General features: G+C 34.5%; 2 protein-coding genes across 2 annotated transcripts; one reads left to right on the forward strand and one right to left on the reverse strand.

Annotated features, from left to right (window-relative positions):
- Positions 1-1,761: 1,761 nt before the first annotated feature.
- On the forward strand, positions 1,762-17,652 carry SOL1 (carboxypeptidase D). Its single transcript, XM_018125582.2, has 15 exons — positions 1,762-1,976; positions 2,230-2,296; positions 2,390-2,485; positions 2,695-2,725; positions 2,886-2,942; positions 4,040-4,135; positions 4,923-5,045; positions 6,008-6,112; positions 7,356-7,402; positions 8,061-8,186; positions 8,349-8,451; positions 9,954-10,016; positions 10,270-10,353; positions 16,621-16,684; positions 17,269-17,652. The coding sequence occupies exons 1-15, from the start codon at positions 1,889-1,891 to the stop codon at positions 17,574-17,576; spliced, it is 1,458 nt and encodes a 485-aa protein (XP_017981071.2). The 5' UTR covers positions 1,762-1,888; the 3' UTR covers positions 17,577-17,652.
- Positions 17,653-18,513: 861 nt separating this feature from the next.
- LOC18592702 (tryptophan aminotransferase-related protein 4-like) lies at positions 18,514-21,899 on the reverse strand. The gene is made up of 5 exons (XM_007019551.3): positions 21,491-21,899; positions 19,993-20,287; positions 19,615-19,907; positions 19,181-19,461; positions 18,514-18,956 (listed from the first exon to the last, which is right to left on the reverse strand). Exons 1-5 carry the CDS (start codon positions 21,781-21,783, stop codon positions 18,745-18,747), a joined length of 1,374 nt encoding a protein of 457 aa, XP_007019613.3. The 5' UTR covers positions 21,784-21,899; the 3' UTR covers positions 18,514-18,744.
- Positions 21,900-24,302: the final 2,403 nt, after the last annotated feature.

Below are 24,302 nucleotides of genomic sequence, written 5' to 3' on the forward strand. Positions count from 1 at the left end.
CTATGCATGGTTTCTTTCAAAAAAAAAAAAAAGGACCAAAGGTAATATTAAACAAAACAAAATTAATGAGCATGTATTATTAAATTATTTTTGTATTTTGTTAAAAATATTACTTATTTACAATAAAGAGTATTTTTTCTCATCATTTATTATTTGGATATTTTTTTTTACTTAAAACATCTTCAAATTTTAATAAAAGGTATTTTTTTCATTTATCTTTTATTCTTTAACTATTCCTAAAATTATTTTTTCCAATCAAACAATAGAATAAGTAATAATAACAATTCTCGTCCTATTCTATTTCCATGAACCAATCTATATAATAGTTATTTTTTTCTTATTCTATTCTCATAGAATGACTATTCCATTTTTATTTTATTCCTTCCTGTGAACCAAACATCTAGTTAGTATAATAATTGATTTGTATAATGCTCAAAAACGTTGTTGAATTATTTAAGAAAATTCAAATAAGTTTTTATCTTCTGTTGTGTTTAATTAAGCACTTATAATTTTATTTTGAGTCAAATAAGTTTTTATGACTAATGGTTGACTAATTGCCATTAGTTAGAATACTATCTGTCATTTTATATCCATGTGACACTAACATGACATTGACATGAAAGGTGAAAAATGCCATAAGACCATGTAATTATGTCACATTATTATCTATTATAACATATCAACATACTATATCAACATCACATGATATAAAATAACAAATGATATTTTATCTAAGTCAATCATTAATTATAAGCAGGGGCGGAGCGTTGTACATTAATGGCCTCCCAAAATTTTTGAAAATTTTTATTTATTGTATAGATTTTTCAATGGCCTTCCAAAAATTTTGAAATTTTTTATTTTGACCCCCTCAAAATAATTTTTTTATTTTATAATTAATACAAGTAAACAAAATAATAAAATGACTTTACAATTCTTACTCAACTTTACCTTAATTTAAGTTTTGTCATTTTGTTTTAATAATTACAAATTATTCAACATTGATGATATTTGCAAGTTAGTAAAGAGATTTTATTTTCGAGATTTCATGAAGTAAAGACTTATTTTGAGGTTACGCTTGAGGCATTATGAGCTTGATATACCATATTATCAAAGTTTTGAAAACATTAATATATTTTTTGAATTGTGTCAGAAATTAACAAAAATAAGAAAGTAAAAAAATTAGTACTTGGTTGATAGATTAATTTGCCTTACTTTTGCTGTTCCAATTTCTATAGCAACCATAAATAGCCTTTTTAGTAATAAAAATTATGAAAATAAGACTTCGAAACAAAATAGATGATTAGTTTCTTTATAAATAATTTAGTTGCTTATATTGAGAAAGATATTGTTAGTATTTTTAGTATATAATCAATAATTAATGAATTTGAATTCATAAAATATCGTCGAATACAACTCTTTTAAAAGATTACGGTAAATCTTTCTTTTCTTATTTTTTTGATTTAAATATATAAAATTATTATCTATTATGAATTTTTTAATTGTTAGTTAAGTTTAACGTATTAGTTTTAAAATTTTTACTATTTATTAAAAGTACAAAAATTTAATAAAACGAAATAAAAAAATAAAAAATTATTTAAATTTTCTTAAATAATTTATGAAAATTTTTACATATTATATCTAATTAATTTTTATTGTAAATTAAGAGTCATACATGTATCACTGATACCAGAAATGGTTAAGCCCAAATCTAAGACCCAATGGCCGAATCCACCTTGGGCCTCAAATCAGGCGCCCCTCCCGCGCGTTCCCGTCTTCTCCCACTTTCCCCCTCTTCTCTGTCTGTGTCTCTGAAGATCGTTAGATGAAAGGAAACTCGCCTGAAGCTGAGCTGAAGCTCCCATACGTTTGTTAGGAAAGAAAATAAGAGATGAATCTCGTCATTTGTCTCCTTTTCTCCTTCTTTCTTCGCCACGTTATCGCCAGAGGCGGCCAACGCAGCGCCTCTTTCTATGCAGGTCCTCTTTCTCTCTCGCTAAACCTCAATTAATTGCTTCAGTTTACAACTTAAGATCTTTAATTTTCTCTTCTGTTTGATCCATCAATTATAAGTAAATAAATTCACGTTCCTAAGAATAATTAGCAGCCGCTGATCTCTGACTTTTACATGGTTTGACCAGATTTTATTGCGACTCCGCCTTTAATCATTATGTTTGATTGTTTTTTTTTTCGCTGTTTTAGATATTATTTCTTTGTCTCTGTCTCATTTAGGTTTTAGAAATGATAGTTATGCGGCTTTTGCAAGGCATTTATTTGAGGAAAACCAGTCTCAGCCAAGGTGCCTTTTTTTTTTTTGTTTATTTAATTTAATTTTATAATTTTGCTTAGATTTTATTTTTTTTTGGGAATAATTTGTGGAAATTTCTTACAGTATCGATATTGCTCGTGGCTACATGACTAATTCGGAACTGGAAAAGGCGGTGAAGGAATTTGGGCAAAGATGTAGTCACATTTCTAGGATATACAGGTGATTATCTCTATTTATTTGCATTTATTGGTTAGAATCTTGCCCTATTTCCACTGTAAGAGAATACGATGAAATCAAATAGGAGTTTGCTTTTTCCAAAAAGTTGATAGATTGGGGTGATGAATGGAGTAGTTTAGTGTTCCATGAGGGTTATATACTGATTGGTTCCTTATTACTCTCTTCGAGGGCTTTTTGGATTTTGGCTTCAGTATTGGAACGAGTGTGAATGGTGTTCCACTGGTAATAATTTCATTTCATTTGAACTTGCTTCATTTTCTGTACATAGGTGTTGACAAATTTTTCCTAGTGATCTCTCTTTTGATGACTATGGTTTATTTGCGTTTATAAGGCTTTATCTCATGTCTATCTTAGTCACTGTTTAGTGATTCTTTTTCTGTAGTGGGTGATAGAGATTTCTGACAAACCAAGTGAGGAAGAGCCTGAACCTGCATTCAAGGTAAATGATTTAGTGCTCTGATATTTATAAACACACATGGATGTCCACTGATTTAATTAGCGATTGCTAATTTATTTTTCTATCCTGAAGGACTTGGGGTTTGTTGAGAAATTTTTTAAGCTCATGTGAAATGGCTGTTTACAAATGATTCCCTTTTAACAGGGATAGGAACTTAGAAATGGCATTTAAGAAATTAATAAAAGTAAAGAACCAAATTTGAAATATCAAAACATTACAAAGCTTGTATGAGGGGAAACACAAATACATATTTCTTGCTGTTATATGGTAACTGATTTGCAGGCAACCTGGTAGTATGCTAACGGAAGTTAGGAAAGAATTAAAGAACTAGCATCAATACAGAAAAACCTGATTGTAGTTAAATCTTCTCAAGGAGTATGCTATCTCAGGTTTTTTCGGGAGGAAAAACATTGGAACCAGCAATGCTGGAACATAAGTGGAAGTTGACTTGCATTTGAAAGCAAATCCAATAATAAAAGCATGAAAAATGAACACTGCAAATTTAGAACTTTCTTTTCATCCTTCCCGTTCTATGATAAAAGCTTTTTTGCTTCAACAACTTTCTCTAGTTCATTTTCTTAAAATGTACCCCGTCCCTTATCAAGTATCCCACCTTTGAGTGTCCAGGACTCTGAAATTTGAGTTGTTTCTTTAACTTTCTTTATAATGTACTATAAGCCTACTAACTTATTTATGCTAGTAATTTAGTTGCTAAGATCCCCGTTTTATAGGGCTTTTCTTCTGAGAAAATATTGCCATGCTTTACATTCTGCACATGAAGTTTGTAACTGAGGTTTAAAGTTGCTATGATCTAATTTTATTTCAAGCTATATAACAAGGTGAGTGAATAAAGGATGTGATTGTTACAAACAGGAATTGTTTATGAAACTTATTTCCTATCCTGTCAGCATGATGGTGTTCTTTTTGTTTTCTACATATGGTGTTTGAAGTTTGTTTTCCCTTCTATTGCATCGTCATGACCCAATTTTTGTTATAAATGTAGTTTTAATTCCTATTTAATGAACCACTATTCTTTTTTCCATGGGTTAACGCAAAGCTTGATGTGCTTGATATTGCAGTTTGTTGGTAATGTGCATGGTGACGAACCTGTTGGTCGCGAGCTTCTCATACTTCTTGCAAATTGGATATGTGACAATTATATGAGTGATCCACTGGTATTTTTCTATTCCTTTTACTGCATGTAAGTGTATCTCTCCTATTTTTTGCATGATGTTGTGGACAAGATTTATATGCATTTTTCAATGTTGTTTTGTGATAAATAATTCCTGGTTTATGCACTGTGGTTTCTTACATATCATGATGCTTTGCTCTGTGGTGATTTGTTGAAGCTTGGGGCTATTTGAAGATACTTACATATTTTCAAGTTGTTTCTATGACATTTTAGTGACATCTAATATCTTTTTTTTGGAGAGTGGTGTGGATGGGCTTCAGTAAGATGTTTTTTTACCTAAATCGAGCGCGCATTATGGTCGTTGTAAAAATTGGTCTGCTTGAGAACTGAATTATACGTCTGAACAGTTTTGAAATATTTTGTATTTGCATTGGGTATTATATGCTGATATATTTAGACATTCAATGAGTAAAAAAGGATTCATGTCTATTTACACATACCATATGCATGGATGAATGTGAATGCAGTCATGTGAGTGACCCACTACTCGTATGGCTGCATCTTCCCAGCCAAAATGGCTGTAGAATTGTAACTCCCATAGAAAAATTGGTTTATTTATCCTTCTTCAAGCTTACAAATGTTATTTTGACAAGATTGCCCTGTTACCTGATTTTCTGTTGATTAAATCTGCTTTCCCTTTACTTTTGTCTGGTTATGCATGCATGCGTTTCATTCATCTTTGATGATTTTAAAATGTTTTTTATAATGTCTCTAACTTATTTTGAATGTTAAAAAAATTGCCTAACCTATAACATTTATTGATAGTACAGGTTAAATTGATTGTTGAAAATGTTCACCTTCACATACTTCCATCAATGAATCCTGATGGGTTTTCTCTTAGGAGGCGTGGTAATGCAAATGGTATTGATCTAAATCGAGATTTTCCGGATCAGGTAACTCTTTTGCAATGTTGGTTTTATTTAGAGGTGATTGAATCCAAATTGAACCTTAAAACCACAAGCAAATGGAGTTTTCTAAGATTGGGATCTATCCAAAGTGGAAAGGTGTGTTTTAGTGTTCTATAACTTCATCAAGAAGTTCAAGTTACAAAAATCCTAATTGAATCATGAGAGTGTCAAGGATTATGCTCTTCAAATCAGGATTCATATTCTAAATTGCAGGACTTACCATACTTTTCATAACATCATGCAGGAAAGAGGTATGTAGACTAAATTAGAAAAGCCATGCAATGGCAAATTTGCTTCTAAGGATGCGATACAAATTGATCCATTTGCTCCTTTTGATCTTTTTATATGTTGTAATAGCTTTGTTTAAATATGAAAACCCCTTGCACATCCATATTTGTAGATGGTTTTGCGTTGCTGAACTTCAGACATGTAGAATTTAATAAAAATTTTCAGACCTGGCATTCTTGTTAAAGATAAACAGCTTGGGACCAATGCTTATATTCCTATAGTTTTTATGTTAAAGAAGATGGATTGCAAAAAGAAAAGCATTTTAGAACATCTTGGTATCATTGGATTAATTTGACTGAGCTAAAACTTGAAATCAAAGATTGTTTTAAGATCCTGTTTCCTTAAATCAGTGTTTAATTATCTAAGTAATAAAAATGTGGATGGTGTGAATGTTGATATCATATTTTTTGTTTGGTATAATATTAGAAAGGGATATGTTTTCTACTTGTAGTTTCCATCAAAATCATTGAAAATGATTCCAGCTAAGGATTCATTTTTTCGGCAAAATTTTTTTTTGGATCCTGATATTTGTACTTGCACTCTTCTGGTAGTTTGATAATAGATTGTCTTGCTATAGGTTGGTTTTTATTCCTTGCTTTAATATGATTTGCTCCTTTTTTCCCCATGATTAAATGACCATGACTAATGAAATCTGCTAGTTCTTTCCTTGGAATGATGATGAGGATGCACGACAACCTGAAACAAAAGCAATTATGAGTTGGTTGAGAGAGATACATTTCACAGCATCTGCAAGTTTGCATGGGGTAATATTTTGTTCTCACTTTTCATGTCGTATTGAGTAAAAGCATTGAGTGCTATTGTTATTGGATATTGATGATGGCTTCCCAATTCTACTGTCCTGGAATGGCCTTTTTTTTTTTTTTTAATTTGAAATACCAAAGATGCTTTGATCAGCCAACTGTATCTCATAATTCCAGCGAAGTTATAGACTTGATTTTCTTATAAGGCCCCCAAAAAAGTTGTAAACAATTTTGTGAGATAAATTAAGTGCTAAATTGGAAGCTAATCATAAGGACTCTATTCTGCTTGTCATTATAATGTTGCATGCAATGTACCTGATTATTTATTCTGACCATTATGTATGAATTTGAATGTCAAAAATGTTCCGTTTTGCATTATGTCATGAGAATCTGCTAAATGTTGAGTGAATGAGTCTCTGGAATTCCAAATTTGGAGACATGCATATAGATATGTATATGAGAAAGGATAGAAGATTGTGTAAACTTTGATAAAAATGAGAAATGGTTTCCATGATATTTCAGTAAATATGAACTGTTAATGTGCATGCGAAATTCATTATTCAAGAAACTGAAATTTACACTGATTGAATTGATAGAAGTGATATGAATCCTAGATCCACAGTTAAGCATAGGACTGTAATGCTCCAATGATCTTGGAGTAAATTGACTACATTGACCACAATTGCATGCACAAAAGTTTGTATGCATGTTTATCATGAATGGACTTGTAGTAAGGCTTTTGGCCTATTCAGTACTTTTCTATAAGTTAAGACTTTGAGATTTTCTAAATAATAAGATTGTCCACCAAGCTGACCAATATCATACGGTATAAACTTCTTAAATTCTGTTTCAACAAAAAAAGGGTTAGAAAATGAATCAAATATAAAAATGAGAATACTCTTTTTGTAAAAAGATGGTGTGCTTGCTTCTTCTTATCTTGAAGCAATCTCAAAATAGCTTTTCAAAAGTAACTTGGTGTATCAGTTAATGTGTGTCCATACGTACAGTTGGCATATTTTTCCAGTCCTAATGTGCTTTAATTTTCCAAAGTTGTGGTATCACCAGTTTAGATGGTTAGCATCCATATCTAGTGAAAGATTGTACCTTCTAAGAATGTACATATGGAATTCTGTCTCATGATCTGATAATAATGTTGATAGATGAGGTTATGAATTTAATCTTGCTTAGAAACTATTTTCAAGAAACATGAGGAGAGGAGTCCTTAATAACATTTTGTCATTCGCAGGGTGCACTCGTTGCAAATTATCCATGGGATGGCACTCAGGATAAAAGGTGATTTTTCTTCATTCATTATCAGCTTTAAAATTTCTAATTTGCACCTATTCAATGACTTAAGTTCCTTGTTGCTCCTGTGTCTTATGATCTCAAAGATCTTTTCTACGCGTGCTAAACTATCAGCTTTTACATCTGGGCATGCTAGGGTTTGAGCTTTTATTCGTGGTTTAGTCAAACCAGTATGATCCCTTTTCAGTCAAGATTTTCTTGATTTGATTATTAGATGTTAAGAAATTGGATGTTTCATCAATTAACATATTATAGATTGCATATTTCCATAATGTGGTATCCAGGCTTTTGTTCCCTTCTATCATTTTTAATTTGTATTTATGGCTCAGCATATATTTGATTTAATTACATTTTGGCCAGTAACACAATCTTTAATGGGTGCTGGTGATTTTGCCATGATCTTTTCTGTAACACTGAATGGTTGTTGGCTGCTATGCCTTTTCTATTGTTAATAATGGTAACCTTAATAATAAGTTTCACTTCTCACAATGTTGCTGTATAGCTATGTGACTCTTTTACAACTCTTCACCTTATGAACGTTGTAAAGAATGGTGTTCATGTACCATCAAGCCTTTTATTTCATTGATGCAGAATACATTTTTAAATACAATACATAACTTCTCATGTTCATGTGTATGAATACCAGGAGGAATTATTATGCTTGTCCTGATGATGGAACATTCCGGTTCCTGGCAAGTGTATATAGCCAATCTCACTATAACATGTCTTCGAGCAAGGAATTTAAAGCAGGCATTACAAATGGAGCATCCTGGTAAGCAACTTGTTTGCAGATTATGATTAGAGAAATTAATTACCCTGCAAACCATGTAACCTTTGTTTCATTTATACTTAAGTTTCCGTATTCTGTATTACAAGTCCTCTTTTATTATCTTTTCCTGCTATGCTGTACGGCAATTGATTCAACTTAATGCAGGTACCCCATATACGGTGGCATGCAAGATTGGAACTACATATATGGTGGTTGTTTTGAGTTAACCTTGGAGATTAGTGATAACAAATGGCCTAATGCTAAGGAGGTTAGAATTCTATCTAAGTCATGTTTTTCTTAATAATATTAGTATGTTCTCACTCGGATTAAGACTTGCATGATAGTATCAATATACTCTTTACAAGTTGTGGACGAACCCTTGTTTTTATGGGGAAAGAAATTGTTGATATGGTTTTTGAAGAAACTTCGTATTTTCACTTTTTATTTTGTATTTGATAGAACTGGAATTTTAAGGAATGGCGTTGTTTAGTGTTCTTCTATTACTTTTTCCCCTCTAGTCCCAACTGAATGGAGAGGAAACTTTAGTGCCCTTTATGGTTAGCCAGGATTGTATTCTTTGGTGAACTGAACTTTTGAAAGATGGCAATCTCTTCTTACTTTTGTAATACAAACAAGTAATGAACATGCTTAAGAGATGGGGAGGAGGCATTGTCATGACTTAGCATTCTTCTCTTCTTGTTTACATTATGAGCCTCGTCTTTATACTTGTAATGAGTTTTATTTTGAATTGCTGCTAAAATTTAGTGATAATAAATTCGTTCTAGCTCAGAAACTTAATATTGCGGTCTTCTTTTAGATAAAAAGAATCTCTCAACTCTCTTCAACGTTTCTGTTCCTTCTTTCTTTTATATTTTATCCTGAACAGAGTTCAAATAAATAAAAGTTCTTTTTAGAGTCATATAAAGTGATTGTTTTTAGTGAGAAAATTAAGCATTGGGAAGTAGAATCTTATTGTGTCTTTCTGCCATGGTTCTTTGAAAACCGAGTAATTAGTTAATTCTTTTGAAGGTGTGTTTAATGCAATTTGGGGGCAGGCTATGTGAGTGTGGTAAAGAATGTTTAAAACTGTTTCATATATCACAATGTAATTGTGGCAAATTTAGTATGGTGGCCTTCTACTTTATATTATTTGCCTTTTTCTTAGAATAGGCCTTATGGTCTTTTATTTCATCACCATGTTGTCAAATATTCAATCTCTGTAATGTTGTTACTGAAGAATATCAGAAATTATATTGCCAAATTAGCTTTAGGGGTTTTGGTCTTTGCAATGTCTTGTCAATGTCCCTCTTTTCTGCCTTATTTGGTTCTTGTCTCTTTTCTGACTTGCTTTCGATCATTAAGAAACTTAGCAGATCGACGTGCTTTTAATGTCCATGGTGAAAGTCGAGTTTCATGATCAACCTCTTGAATTGCTTAACATTACTATGAAAATGAAGAGGAACATTTATAGCAATTAAGGTTAGCCTTATTCTATGGATACTTTAGATAAATATTATTGCATTCATGATCATTCTTCCTTTTTAATTTTCTTTCTCTTTAATATACGAGGAACAAAGAATTTCTTTTTTTTGTTGGCTTCTTAGTTTTAAATCTTTTTCAATTAATTAGTCCTTGGGTTTTGGTGGTGGTACTTCAATTTTATTTTTCCTTTCTGCCTGATTTGAACAATTAATTATTTAACATTCATTCTTGTTTTTGTTATCATCCTGTTGCTTTTATTTATGTTCTTTTCCGAATAAAAATGTGCAGCTTCCTACCATTTGGGAGTACAACAAAATGAGCATGCTAAATCTTGTTGCTAGCCTTGTGAAGGTACATTGTCCTTTGGTTTTAAACGTGTCTTGTATTGAAAAATGAAATAGATTTCCTTTTCTTTCTGCTTCATGGTTGTATAAAATTGTTCTATAGTCATCTATTCTATTCGAGGCATTGTGGATAACATTCTTCTTCTTTTCTTGTCTTTTTTGATGGAATTTTAAAACAAACTTAAATATTCAACAAAGTTGAATATTTTCACAGTTTGTTGTCTATGAATCATTGATCTACATGACTTGTACATTTTTAGACAGGAGTTCATGGAAGGGTCTTTTCGTCAGATAGTGGAAGGCCGTCACCTGGGTCGATCACGATCAAGGGAATAAATTACACGGTGTGTTCACAGCTATACATGCAGTCATAAAACAGATATATCCTTAATCTCCCAATTATTTTTGCATAAATCATACTGTAAGGATTCTGATTTGAAATGTATCAATCTCAATGTTTAGTCACTGGAATTAAAGAATAGTAATTGACTTTCTTGTCTTTGTTTAACAGAATCTCTTCAAATTTTGTATGACATCGACTATAATCACTAACGATCAATTGTTTCCTTAGAATGGAAAATTTAATTCTTCTTACATAATCATGGTCTTCTTTTTTTTTGGCTAGGACCTTATTAAGGTTTTGATGCAGGCGCATATGAAAATTTATTTAGTATTTTAGTTAGTTTAGGATTTTATTTTATTTATTTAGTTTGAAATTCTTTTTCCTATCTTTATTAGAATTTTAGTACTTTAAGTCTTTATTTAGGATTAGAATTACTATTTGATTAGGATTTATCTTAACTATTATAAATAAGTATCTTAGGTAGAAGATTATCATTATCATCTTTTGTTATTTTGAATATTTATTCAAGAGGTTTCTTAGAAAACCCAATTATCTTTTTATTATTCCAACACAATCAACCCTATTCTAGCCCTAATTGTTGAGTTCTAATTGCCCTAAACCTTTCGGCTACATCAAGTGGTATCAGAGCAAACGATCTTACTATCCTATAAGGATTTGAGTTAGGAGATTATGGTTGGTCGAGCTAGAGGTCGAGGTAGAGGCAATCAGCCCCAACAAGCTGAGTTGGCAGAGATGCGGAGAATGATTGATGACTTGACCCGGGCTGTGCAAGCCTTGCAGCGTCAGGAATCAGTGGAAGCCCGAATGGAGAATTCGGAAGGTGACCACAACCCCCTTGAGATTCACGATCTCGAGGATGATGACGAATTTGAGAACGAGAACCCTTTTCATGAAGATGGATCCGCAAATCAAGCGGCAAGAGTTGGATTGGAAGGTCGGTTATTACATGCTCTTGATTTAAACAGTGGAGGAATCAGGATCGAAGTAATTGATTTTCATGAAAAATTTCATGCGGAAGAATATTTGGATTGGGAAGCTAGTTTGGAAAATTACTTTGAATGGAAACCCATGGCAGAAAATCGAAAAGTGTTATTTGTAAAGTTGAAATTAAAGGGTACTGCACTTCAATGGTGGAAGAGAGTTGAAGAGCAACGTGCACGACAATGTAAGCTTAAAATCAGCACTTGGGAGCACATGAAAAGCAAATTACGAAAGCAATTTTTACCTGCTGATTATACTATGGAATTATATGAAAAGTTTCATTGTTTGAAGCAAAATAACATGACCGTTGAGGAGTATACATCGAAATTCAATAACTTATCAATTCGGGTTGGGTTAGCTGAGAGTAACGAACAAATTACTTCTCGTTATCTTGCTGGTTTAAATCATTCTATTAGAGACGAGATGGGAGTAGTTCGTTTATACAACATTGAAGATGCTCGTCAATATGCTCTATCAGCAGAAAAACGGGTTTTACGCTATGGTGCTAGAAAGCCTTTATATGGCACCCATTGGCAAAATAATTCTGAAGCAAGACGAGGTTATCCAACATCCCAACAAAATTATCAAGGGGCTGCCACAATCAATAAAACTAATAGAGGTGCAACCAATGTTGAAAAGAATGATAAAGGCAAGAGTATAATGCCTTATGGAGGACAAAACAGTTCTGGTTCTTCTACAAATAAAGGAGGTAGCAATTCCCATATTCGATGTTTTACTTGTGGGGAAAAGGGGCACACTTCTTTTGCTTGCCCACAACGAAGGGTGAACTTAGCAGAATTAGGGGAAGAGTTAGAGCCTGTTTATGATGAGTATGAGGAGGAGGTAGAGGAAATCGATGTTTATCCTGCACAAGGTGAGTCATCAGTGGTACGAAGAGTAATGACAACAACAGTAAATGAGGAAGCAGAAGATTGGAAGAGGCGAAGTATTTTTCGCACACGAGTTGTTTGTGAAGGTAAAGTGTGTGATCTTGTCATTGATGGAGGAAGCATGGAAAATATTATTTCAAAAGAGGCAGTGAACAAATTAAAGCTTCCTACAAACAAACATCCTTATCCTTACAAGATTGGGTGGCTAAAGAAGGGACACGAAGTACCAGTAACTACTTAATGTTTGGTGAAATTTACTATGGGAAATAACTTGGATGATGAGGCCTTATGTGATGTTGTGCCAATGGATGTTGGTCATATTCTTGTGGGTAGACCTTGGTTGTATGATCACGATATGGTTCATAAGACGAAGCCAAATACCTATTCTTTCTACAAGAATAACAAGAGGTACACTTTATATCCTCTTAGAGAAGAGACTAAGAAATCAGCAAACAACAAGATCAGCAAGATCACTGGGTATTTATCTGCTGAAAATTTTGAAGCTGAAGGTAGTGAGATGGGTATTATGTATGCTTTGGTAACTAAGCATTTAAAAAGTGATCAGATGAGTAAATCTCCTCAATATCCAACAGAAATTCAGCAGTTATTGAAGGAGTTTGGAGAATTGTTCAATGAGGATTTGCCGAAAAGTCTACCACCTTTACGAAGCATCCAACATGCAATTGATTTGGTACCAGGAGCAGCATTACCAAATCTGCCAGCATATAGAATGCCACCTATGCAGCGAGCTGAGGTACAAAGACAGGTTGAGGAGTTGTTGGAGAAAGGTCTAGTGCGTGAAAGTAAAAGTCCTTGTGCTTGCCCAGCTTTGTTAGCTCCTAAGAAAGATGGTTCATGGAGGATGTGTGTGGACAGCCGTGCCATAAATAAAATTACAATCAAGTATCGTTTTCCCATTCCTCGATTAGATGAGATGCTTGATCAATTAGTTGGTTCAAGAGTGTTTTCAAAGATCGATTTGAAGAGCGGATACCATCAAATTAGAATGAGGGATGGAGATGAATGGAAAACAGCTTTCAAAACCCCGGATGGATTATTTGAATGGTTGGTGATGCCATTTGGCCTTTCAAATGCACCAAGCACATTCATGAGAGTCATGGCAGAGGTACTCAAGCCCTTCTTGAATTCATTTGTGGTGGTTTACTTTGATGATATTTTGATCTATAGCCACACTAAGGAAAAGCACTTAAAATATTTACGACAAGTTTTAGAAGTTCTTCAAAAGGAGCAGCTTTATATAAACTTGAAAAAGTGCAGTTTTATGCAACCAGAAGTGGTATTTCTTGGTTTCATTGTGTCTGCAGAGGGTTTGAAACCAGATCCAGAGAAGATTCGTGCAATTTCAGAGTGGCCAGCACCTACATCTATCAAAGAAGTAAGGAGTTTTCATGGTTTGGCATCTTTTTATAGGAGATTCATTCGAAATTTTAGTTCTATTATGAGTCCTATAACTGAATCTTTGAAGAAAGATGGATTTGAATGGTCACATTCTGCACAAAAAGCCTTTGAAAGAGTTAAAGCTTTGATGACTGAAGCCCCAGTTCTCGCACTACCAGATTTTGAGAAGTTATTTGTTGTTGAGTGTGATGCTTCATATGTAGGAATTGGAGCAGTTCTTAGTCAAGATGGAAGGCCTATAGAGTTTTTTAGTGAAAAGTTGACAGACTCTAGACGACGTTATTCAACTTATGACTTAGAGTTTTATGCTTTGGTAAGGGCCATTCGTCATTGGCAGCACTACTTGGCTTATCGTGAGTTTGCTGTTTATTCTGACCATCAAGCTTTAAGGTATTTGCATTCGCAAAAAAAGCTTAGTAATCAACATGCTAAGTGGAGTTCTTTTCTCAATGAATTTAATTTCTCTTTAAAATATAAATCTGGGCAGTCTAATACTGTGGCTGATGCTTTGAGTAGGCGATGTAAAATGTTATCAATTATGAGCACTCAAGTCACAGGATTTGAAGAACTTAAAAATCAGTATAGTTTTGATTCATATTTCAGCAAGATAATAGCTGATTTGCAGGGTTCATTACAAGCTGAAAATTTACCTTATAGGTTGCACGAAGATTATTTATTCAAAGGTAACCAGTTGTGCATTCCAAAAGGATCTTTAAGGGAGCAAATCATTAGAGAACTTCATGGGAATGGTTTAGGAGGACATTTTGGGAGAGACAAGACTTTGGCAATGGTGGCTGATCGTTATTATTGGCCAAAAATGCGCCGAGATGTGGAGAGGTTGGTGAAAAGATGTCCAGCTTGTTTATTTGGTAAAGGCAGTGCTCAAAACACTGGTTTATATGTTCCTTTACCTGAGCCAGATGCACCTTGGATTCATTTGAGTATGGATTTTGTTTTGGAACTTCCAAAGACAGCAAAAGGATTTGATTCTATCTTTGTGGTGGTGGATCGGTTTTCAAAAATGGCACATTTTATTCCGTGTTTTAGGACTTCTGATGCAACTCATATTGCTGAATTATTCTTTCGTGAGATTGTAAGATTACATGGAATTCCAACTTCCATTGTTTCTGATAGAGATGTGAAGTTTATGGGACATTTTTGGAGAACTTTGTGGAGGAAATTTGGGACAGAGTTGAAGTATTCTAGTACTTGCCATCCGCAAACAGATGGTCAAACAGAAGTTGTGAATCGAAGTTTGGGTAATATGTTAAGATGTCTTATTCAAAATAACCCAAAGACTTGGGATTTAGTCATACCCCAAGCTGAATTTGCTTACAACAATTCTGTTAATCGAAGCATAAAGAAGACACCATTTGAGGTTGCATATGGGTTAAAACCTCAACATGTGCTAGATTTAGTACCCCTACCACAAGAAGCTAGAGTGAGTAATGAAGGAGAGTTATTTGCTGACCATATTCGAAAAATTCATGAAGAGGTAAAGGCTGCTTTAAAGGCCAGCAATGCAGAATATTCTTTTACAGCAAATCAACATCGTCGCAAGCAGGAATTTGAGGAAGGTGATCAAGTACTTGTGCACTTGAGGCAAGAAAGATTTCCTAAGGGTACTTATCACAAACTCAAGTCTAGAAAGTTTGGACCTTGTAAGGTGCTAAAGAAAATCAGTTCAAATGCCTATTTAATTGAGTTACCACCTGAGTTACAAATCAGTCATATTTTCAATATTTTGGACTTGTATCCATTTGATGGATGTGATGGAACTGCATCTACCATAGACGCTCAAATTCAGCACCTTCCAATTGCTAAGGTTGAAGTTATTGAGGATGTGCTAGATGTAAAAGAGGTTCGATCTAGACGAGGGAACCCGTATAGACGATTTTTAGTGAAATGGCTTGGTAAACCTGCTAATGAAAGCACTTGGATTGCAGAAGAAGAATTGAAAAGAGTGGATCCCGACATCTATGAGGAGTATGTCAAGGCCTACTCGTCGGAGTCGAGTCTTTTCTGACCCGAGGGGACTGATGCAGGCGCATATGAAAATTTATTTAGTATTTTAGTTAGTTTAGGATTTTATTTTATTTATTTAGTTTGAAATTCTTTTTCCTATCTTTATTAGAATTTTAGTACTTTAAGTCTTTATTTAGGATTAGAATTACTATTTGATTAGGATTTATCTTAACTATTATAAATAAGTATCTTAGGTAGAAGATTATCATTATCATCTTTTGTTATTTTGAATATTTATTCAAGAGGTTTCTTAGAAAACCCAATTATCTTTTTATTATTCCAACACAATCAACCCTATTCTAGCCCTAATTGTTGAGTTCTAATTGCCCTAAACCTTTCGGCTACATCAAGTTCTCTAAATGCCATAGTTTTTTCTCCTACCTTTCATGGGAGAACAGAAAGCATTTTGGAATTTCTTAACTTCATTTCTTTTCCTTTTAGGATGTAATTTCTGAAGAAATTTTAAGAACCTGGATTTACGTTGAACCTTTAATCATAGTTATTTTCCTTTATTTTCCAACCCCTTCTGGTTAGGAGACCACTTATTACTTTGCAGCAATCACTTTGGAAAAAGAAAAAACATGGTTCGCCATACATTCTTAGCAACTTTTTTGGACTCTTTTTTACATCCATATACACGCTTCATATCTTAGTTGCTGTGACCCTTCTTCTTAGAACCTCTTCTGTAAGATGCAGCAAGTGCTTTTGATTGGTGTTGTCATTCGCAGCACTTTTTCTGGAAGATTCTTTGCAGCAGTATCCATTCTGCTTGTACTCGTGTTGATTGTTACTGAATTAATCTTATAATTATTGTTAACAAAATACTATCATTGCTGCCTATATAAATATTTTGACACTGTTTAATCAACTGATGGGCTTGACTTGTTGCTTTCTCATAATAACTTGTTTCTTGGTTCCCCTGGTCATGACAGGTTAAAGCTGGCAGGGCATTTGCTGATTATCATCGCTTACTTGTTCCAGTCGAAAGATATGAAGGTATAAAATGTTTATTAGCATTATGTAAGACTCTTTCCGGGGATTGATAGTAAGGTGGGAGATATGTAGAGACTCTTGGTGATGGCATTAGAATGATTTGAAGGGGAAACATAAGTATAATACGATGAATTTAACATGCAGTAGTTGTTCAAAGAGCAACAATAGCATTGTGCAACTGAAGAAGCTCTTAGATAAGGCTTGCACTTGGTTTTTTTGGAGCTGGTTGAATACATATTCCAAACATTTTGCGCATCTCATGTTGATTGTCAAGCAACAGTTCCATGCAGTGTATGGTTCAGGATATTGGTTTGATGGCATTTTTTATCAATTACAAATTTTCAAATCATGCCACATTCTGAAAGAGCTACATGATAAAGCAGTAATTTGTTGCCTTCTTTTGTGAATATAAATTATGATCTTTTGCCTATAAACCCAGTAGAGAATTCCTAGTTTATATTTATAGGGGTCACAGTGACTTTTGTTAGTGACTAATAAACTGTCACCTTGGTTTATAAGCATTGAAATATCTTGTTCAAGTAAGCAGTAACAACCTGTATGATGTAAACTGATGAATGTGCTTGCAGTTATGGCTGCTGTGCCTGGGTACAAATCAAAGGCCACAAGTATCTGGTTGGGAGAAGAAGCCATGACTGTAGACTTTATTCTTGATCCAGAAGTCACTTCCGAGGGGACTTTACTACGAAGTATTTGTGATTGCAATTGTGGCGGCAAGAGCAGGCACCTTTTGGTAGATTATTTTTGGGGAATTCACTTTGAAGTTTATTCAGTCTTGATTGTTGTCCTCGTATTTCTATGCATTTTACTGAGGAGGAGAATAAAAATCAACCTTTTAAAACACCGACAGTCACCTAAAAGGTCAGTTATGGTATGAACTCTCGTTGTAACTTTGTGGAATAACTCATGTAAATTATGATTGGTAAGGGAAATAGAATATCTTTTTGCCCATCTGTACAACTAGTCTAATGCTTGTTTTAGGTTATTCTGAACTATTCTTGGTTTACTTTGATAGCAATTGCTTTACCAACAGGCAATCCGTATAGGACAATGACAAGCAAAATGAACTTGCACTTTTTTCTGACCTGAGAAAATGTATTGTTGAAGATTATTGCAGTTCCATTGTTGTTCTCTATGTTGTTTAGCTTCGATTTTCTACATTCTGTAGTCAAGCAATGTTGTTGGGTGTCTAGCCAGAATTTTGGTTCATTATTATATTTTAACAATTTGGTTCTTTTCCAGGACTGAGTTCTGGTTCACTTACTATAGGAAGTATTATCCTCAGAATGCCATATATATCCCAACATTTTGTTTTGGATTTCTTGGTTTTGTTTAAAAATCTTACTTCAATATATGAAAACAAAGGATGGAAAAAACCTAGATGATGTTATACCAAGTTAGAAATCTGGGAGGACGATGGTACTAGGATTCAGCAAAGTGACAATTTAACTAATAACTCTTTTTCTGGGTGCAAAAGAGCGGAGACATCAAAATAGTGTCGGAAAGTGTTGGGAGTTTTTTGTATTTTTAAGGCTGCTTGTAATTTAACAGGATTGGCATGGATGGGGGGTGGTTATTGGTGATTTCTGGGTGTTGGAACAGATGTTATGCTGAGTTTGTGTTTCCTTTGGAGGGCCAGCAAGTGCAACCAGAACGGATTGGGGTCAAGTCCCTAGATTGTCACAGACAGTGCTGGGAGCTACCCTGGATGTTGTCTTACCATGTAAAGGGATTTCGTGGGTGATTTGTGACTAGTGTGTTGGTGTTCTAAGGAAACTTGTTTGAAAGGCTTTGATCTGGAAGCCTCTCCGAGGTTTATGTATCAATTTGATGCATTGCATTATGTACTAGGTTTTCAGATCATGGGCATTTGCCAGTGTCAACATATTTTACAGGTTTGAGCAACAGGGTATTACGCTATGTATCTACCAGTAGTTCAGGTCACTAAACATGACCTTTCTCTAGGTATGTCTAAAATTATTTCTCTATTACAAGTATTGAAATTCTGTTAAGAACTTTCCATCAATGGATAACGATCGCGTTCTTCACATGATTCTGGCACCAGCTTCCACTGAAACTAATTTGGTCAACCGGTCTATCAGTAGATCAAAATCATCTTGGCTTCCGATCATGCTAAGGCGGAGATAGCGATCTTCAGCACCAAACACACCTCCTTCATGGCCAATAACATTGGCTGCTTTGAGGACTGCATAACAATCTTTTTCTTCTTCCCTCTCACATTTCAGCCAAGCATAAGCTGCCATTGATTATGCACTCACTATGTATCAGTTCTCCAATATAAATATATATTTAACTTTTCAGCTTTTATGAGAAATGGAAATGAATGAGATGAGAAGTAGACAGATATGGAGACCTACAACAGCTCAAGCTCCATGACTGCATTTTGTTTCTCTTTTTTGTGTGTGTGTGTAATGTAAGCATCATTTTCGTTTTGCTGGAGAGTGAGGGTGACAGAATTACCTGGGGAAGATTCTCTGACTTCGTGGAAAAAGGTGCAGTATTGAGGTTCAATTTTCTGGAGAGAGAAACGGTTTGATGATGATAACCCCTTGACCAAGTTTTCCCACCTGATTTTCATTGTCTGGTGTCCGAATTCAAATATTTCTCTTCCTTCCCCTTCAAGTACTACTTTCAGAAGCTTCAAAGCTCTTAACTGACTATCTCGAGAAACTCCTATGGAATTTACGCCGATATGTTTTGTCATTCTGTCGAAGACACTCTCATCTTTTATCACTGCCCACCTGTACAAGGCACACAAACAAATGTGAATTGGTTTCTATTGACGTGCGACGGTAATGCCCTCCACTTCCATAAATAGCAAATAAAGCAGCTATAACGTGGATGATTGTATTAGAATGGATACGTTCACAAGAGAATGGCGGTTTGACTGTTACCCAAATCTGCTGCCAGCATGACCGGTAAGCTTAGAAAGTGTGAATATCATTACATCTTCATCTGCAGGAGCTGGAATTGGTGTAAAATGTGGCCAGTAATACGCTCGATCATAAATTGCTTTGGCATGTGGACCATGAAGAACTGCCTTGTTTAGTTGTCCATCAGGATTGTTTGGTGAAGTTACAAACTCAATCATATTTGCACCGGTATCTGAACTGTTCTTCCATTGGGACGTATCTCCTTGAAACTTGAAATTCACCGACTCAAACAACTCTGTTTGTATTTTATATAACTGTAAAAGTTTTGATTTTCAACATCATATATGTGTGAACAATTTATGCTCCAAGTGAAAACAGAACAAAGTTAGCAGAACAGACCGGATAGTAAGGGATCGAAGCTAAAACCCTTGCCGGCGATGAAGCATTATCAGGGGAGAGTGCATGAACTGCTGCACTAATGACTTGGGTTGAGCCAGCACCAAAAACTATAAATCTCTTGTCTGTAACTGCATTTCCTACCACAGCATGTAGCTTACGGATGAGCCTTTCAAGCTCTTGTGAGATAAAAGTGTGATCATTAAATGTATAGCTCATTCGATGCCACCCTGCTATTAGCAGTGCACTACTAGCTGCATGCTGCACCCAGAAAGGTTCCAAAAATAGCGGATTCCCCCTGCAAATACGAGTTAGTGTTTGAAAAATTGGTTGTCCTGATGGGATCGTTATGAACGTTTTCAATGATAGATTGCAGTAAGAAATGTGTCATCAGAAGAGCTACCAACGCAAAGGTATAGGATCAGGCATATTTGTAAGACTGAAACATATGCTCAGCATTCAGCAAGCATTGAAAATTGTTGTGTAGGTAAAAAATCTAAACGACAAAAAGCAAATAGCTAAAAACAAGTAGCAACAAAGCAACCAAATGCAGCCATAGTGACAACATAGAGAGAAGAATTTAGATAGATCAGTTATCTGTAAAATGAAGTTGATGGGGTCAGCATAATGCTTGATAGACAAGCTATGAAATTTGTTCAGGGTCGTTTCCCCTGATTCTAGTTTACCTTTCAATATTAAATAATTGAAATAAACCATGAAAGAAAACTGTTAATACATTTACTATGTTAAAAAAGAAAATCAAATGGAGCAGATCAGCAAATTAATGCCGCAGCATGCCCTAGCTGTATACATTAGCATGGTCTACATTCAGGCGTGATGGCAGTCACTGGTTTTTCTTTATCTGTAAGCCCTTTATATAATATTAACTCAATTTTTGGAATAAAAATGATCTGTTCATGAAAATGTTTGAGAAAATAATTGCTGAAATTTCATAAAATCATTTGACAACCAGGATTACTGCATGCTCCTCTACCTTTTTTGAACCTGTCATTGTTGTCTATCAAAGCATCATTGATTACTTCATTTGATGTTTTCTATAAACTTTTCATTAAGAAACAGATAATATAATCTCAGGATGCTGCTGCATCAAGAAAAGTGATAAACCTTCCAAGGGAATCCTAATGCAAAACATCAAATCTGTAAGATGTCAATTTCTTGGCTGGAGAATCTTAACCGTAGTAACTTCTCTTGATACTATTAGATAGGTAAGATTACCGTGTATAGATTATTTCTGATCACACCAAACCAAGTTATTTAAGATACTTACTTTTCAAAGCTAATAATTCTTTGAGATCTCAAAAAAAAAAAAAAAATGCAGTCAAAGCTATTTTCTGGAATTCGTTCACGGCTATCATACCCAGAGTTTGTCAATTAAACAAATTTCAGTTATGAACACTTAATCTTGAACAACAAGCTGACAAGACTTTCTGATACCTTCTGTGTGTGTGTGTGTGTGTAAGAGAGAGAGGAGGGACGGTACCCATCTGCATTTGCAGAACAACCAGGTATAAAAACAGAGCAGTCAGAGCCTGCATAGCATGAGTTGCACTCACAAAGTGGTTCTTTTCCATCAAGAACCAAACCATCCAGGTATGCTCTTCCGTGGCCTGAGCAGGATATAGCTGCCACCGCCTCAGCTTCTGTTGCAGCTTGAAAAGTCCAACTCAGGTTCCAATTTCCACTAGCATAAAGATTGATGATAAACAATAGATTGAGAATTGGAGAAGCCACCAGAAACAGTACTATGTTCTTGGAGCTATATATGTTGGCCATGCTTCTCTTTCTTGAGGCTTCTAATAATTAAGAAAATTTGCCTTTATTTAAAATGAAAAACAAACAAAATGATCAATGTTAATATGCCCTTGAAGATGCTTTCAAAGATTTTAAAGATTGAAGGGGGGGGGGGGGGCTGTTTATCTATTTAGTGGTCTGCTATAATGACAAGGATGACAAGCATTGAAGGGATCTTGAGTGGGCTTTGAATGTCAATGACAGATAATGAATGTTTTAAGAGAGCCAACCATATGTAAAGCCAATATGTACAGTGTTTTAACTAAACCACACAATTATTGTTATTTCAAGATGATGGTTGATTCATAAATACCAATTCATTCTGATGAAGGACATTCGTTTGCATTCAGTTGGTTGTACATCTGGATTTAAACAAAGTGTTTGAGAGGAGTGAGTTTGAATTGATTGGTTATATATATAGCTGATAATAAATGTAAACATATTTCCAATTTCTGTAAGCATTTAAAGATAAAAGAATACATAGTGGGAATATCCATATGAGTGCTCAACAAAATATATCTACAGGATTGAACAAGTGATTATGGAATTAGGGAGCCACATTGACATCAGGTCAACAGACATTCCCCTTCTGATCTAAAGGCCGATAGGTTACATGACCACCCTCTAGGCATGTTTCTGTATAACAAGCAACTATTATATGTAGGAAGCTTTTCGTTAACAAATGTTGGTCATATTCTTCACACACTTTTGGCTCCATCTTCCTCTGAGAGTACTTTGTTTAGATTAATGTTCTATCAGTACATCAAAATCATCTTGGCTGCTGATCAGTCTGAGGCGGACATAGCCTTGACAGCCAATTATATTAGCTGCCTTGAGAACCGCATAGCAATCTTTATTTCTTCTCTCTCACATTTTAACAATGCACAAGCTGCCATAGTAATAAAGTTAAAATCCTGTATCTTTATATAATAAAGACGTTCTACTGTATAGGTAGCAAAAAAAGGAGGGTAGTTATATATGTTTGTATCTTCCAAGAACATATCTTATTGTTTGAATTTCAAATTTATATTATATGTGCAGATTACAACTTGCAGTGAACCACACAAGTAGCTTTAAGGTTGTCTTAAACTTATGCATCTCGATCATTGGTGAAAGCATAATTGGTATAGGTAAGAACAAAGAAATAGGGTCAGTTTTGGTTTTACATAGTTAAATGTTGTAAAATTTTGATAAAATGGAAGTTCAAGATCTTGGGGCAGCTAGTAGTTGATAAGCAAAACTAGCTCTAAATGTGACATCTGATATGAACAACTGATCAGAGTTTTTCTCATGTCTTTACATTAAAAATTGAATACCAATACATACGGTTGTATGGCACAACTAATGTTTTTAACTACACTGAATCAATTGCAGCTGAAGTATGAGATATGTAGAAACTATAAAGATTTCAAAGTTACAGGCCAAAGCGACCTGGTGAAAATCTGACTGTTTTATAAGGTAGGTTCATTAGCGAGGACCGATTTTCACCAGTATGTACATAAACTGCAACAGTAAGGAGTTGGGTATGCATGCATTCCCTACAACTGCATGTAGTTTGCAGATAATCCTTTCAAGCTCTTTTGAGATGCGAGTGTCATCGTTAAATTAATAGCTCATCGGAAGCCATCCTGCTACAACCAGTGCACTCCTAGCTGCATGCTGCATCCAGAAGGGCTCATGGATCCCCACTACAAGTATAAATGTCTGAATATTAAGCTAGAGTTGTCGATAATATTGATGATCGAACTAATTACTATCACCCTTAAACTTAGAATCATATGTCATTTGATTATATGACTAGCTAGCATATTCTGAGTTACAGATCATCAGCAATAGGCTCTTTCTACCCCGTGGGAGATTGCAGTTAGAAGTGTAAGTTCTAACTTTAGCCTAATATTAATGGGGAGCTAAAGTATAGTCAGAATATTAAAGCAGACAAATATTTGTTGGGGGCAGGACACAAGATGCAGAGAACATTTGGTGTAAATAAAATAATGAACTTTGTCATTACCTTTTAACATTGAATGGTGATCAATAAATCAAGTGTGAAGCCTGTTGATACTTTTACCAGGATAGGAAACTAACTAAATCAACACCAGAACTTGGCCTTGCAGTATATGGTATGAATGATCTGCATTCAGGCAAAACGTACCCTTGCCTATAGAATTTGATTTGATATGCAAATGCTCCCCATAGAGGTGATATCTAATATTCCAACAATATATGAACGAAAATGATATTTTGTTATTGAAAAATGTAAGGTTATATGTGAAAACCATCTTAAAAAGAAAATAAAAATAGTTGAGAATCAGTGCTGTTATAATAGATATTGCCAAGCTGTCCGAACATATTAGAACTTCCCAGTGATTACTTAATTTGCTGATCAACTCAGAATGCTTTAGTAGAAGAAAATGATGCAACTTCCAGCCATGATGCTATTTCGGATGATATTGAATTGTTCAAAAGAAAAAGCACTTTATACTGCCAGGGAAGAAATATGG

This window comes from Theobroma cacao, chromosome 8 (assembly GCF_053813885.1).
Source record: "Theobroma cacao isolate CCN51 chromosome 8, ASM5381388v1, whole genome shotgun sequence".
Taxonomy (NCBI): domain Eukaryota; kingdom Viridiplantae; phylum Streptophyta; class Magnoliopsida; order Malvales; family Malvaceae; genus Theobroma; species Theobroma cacao.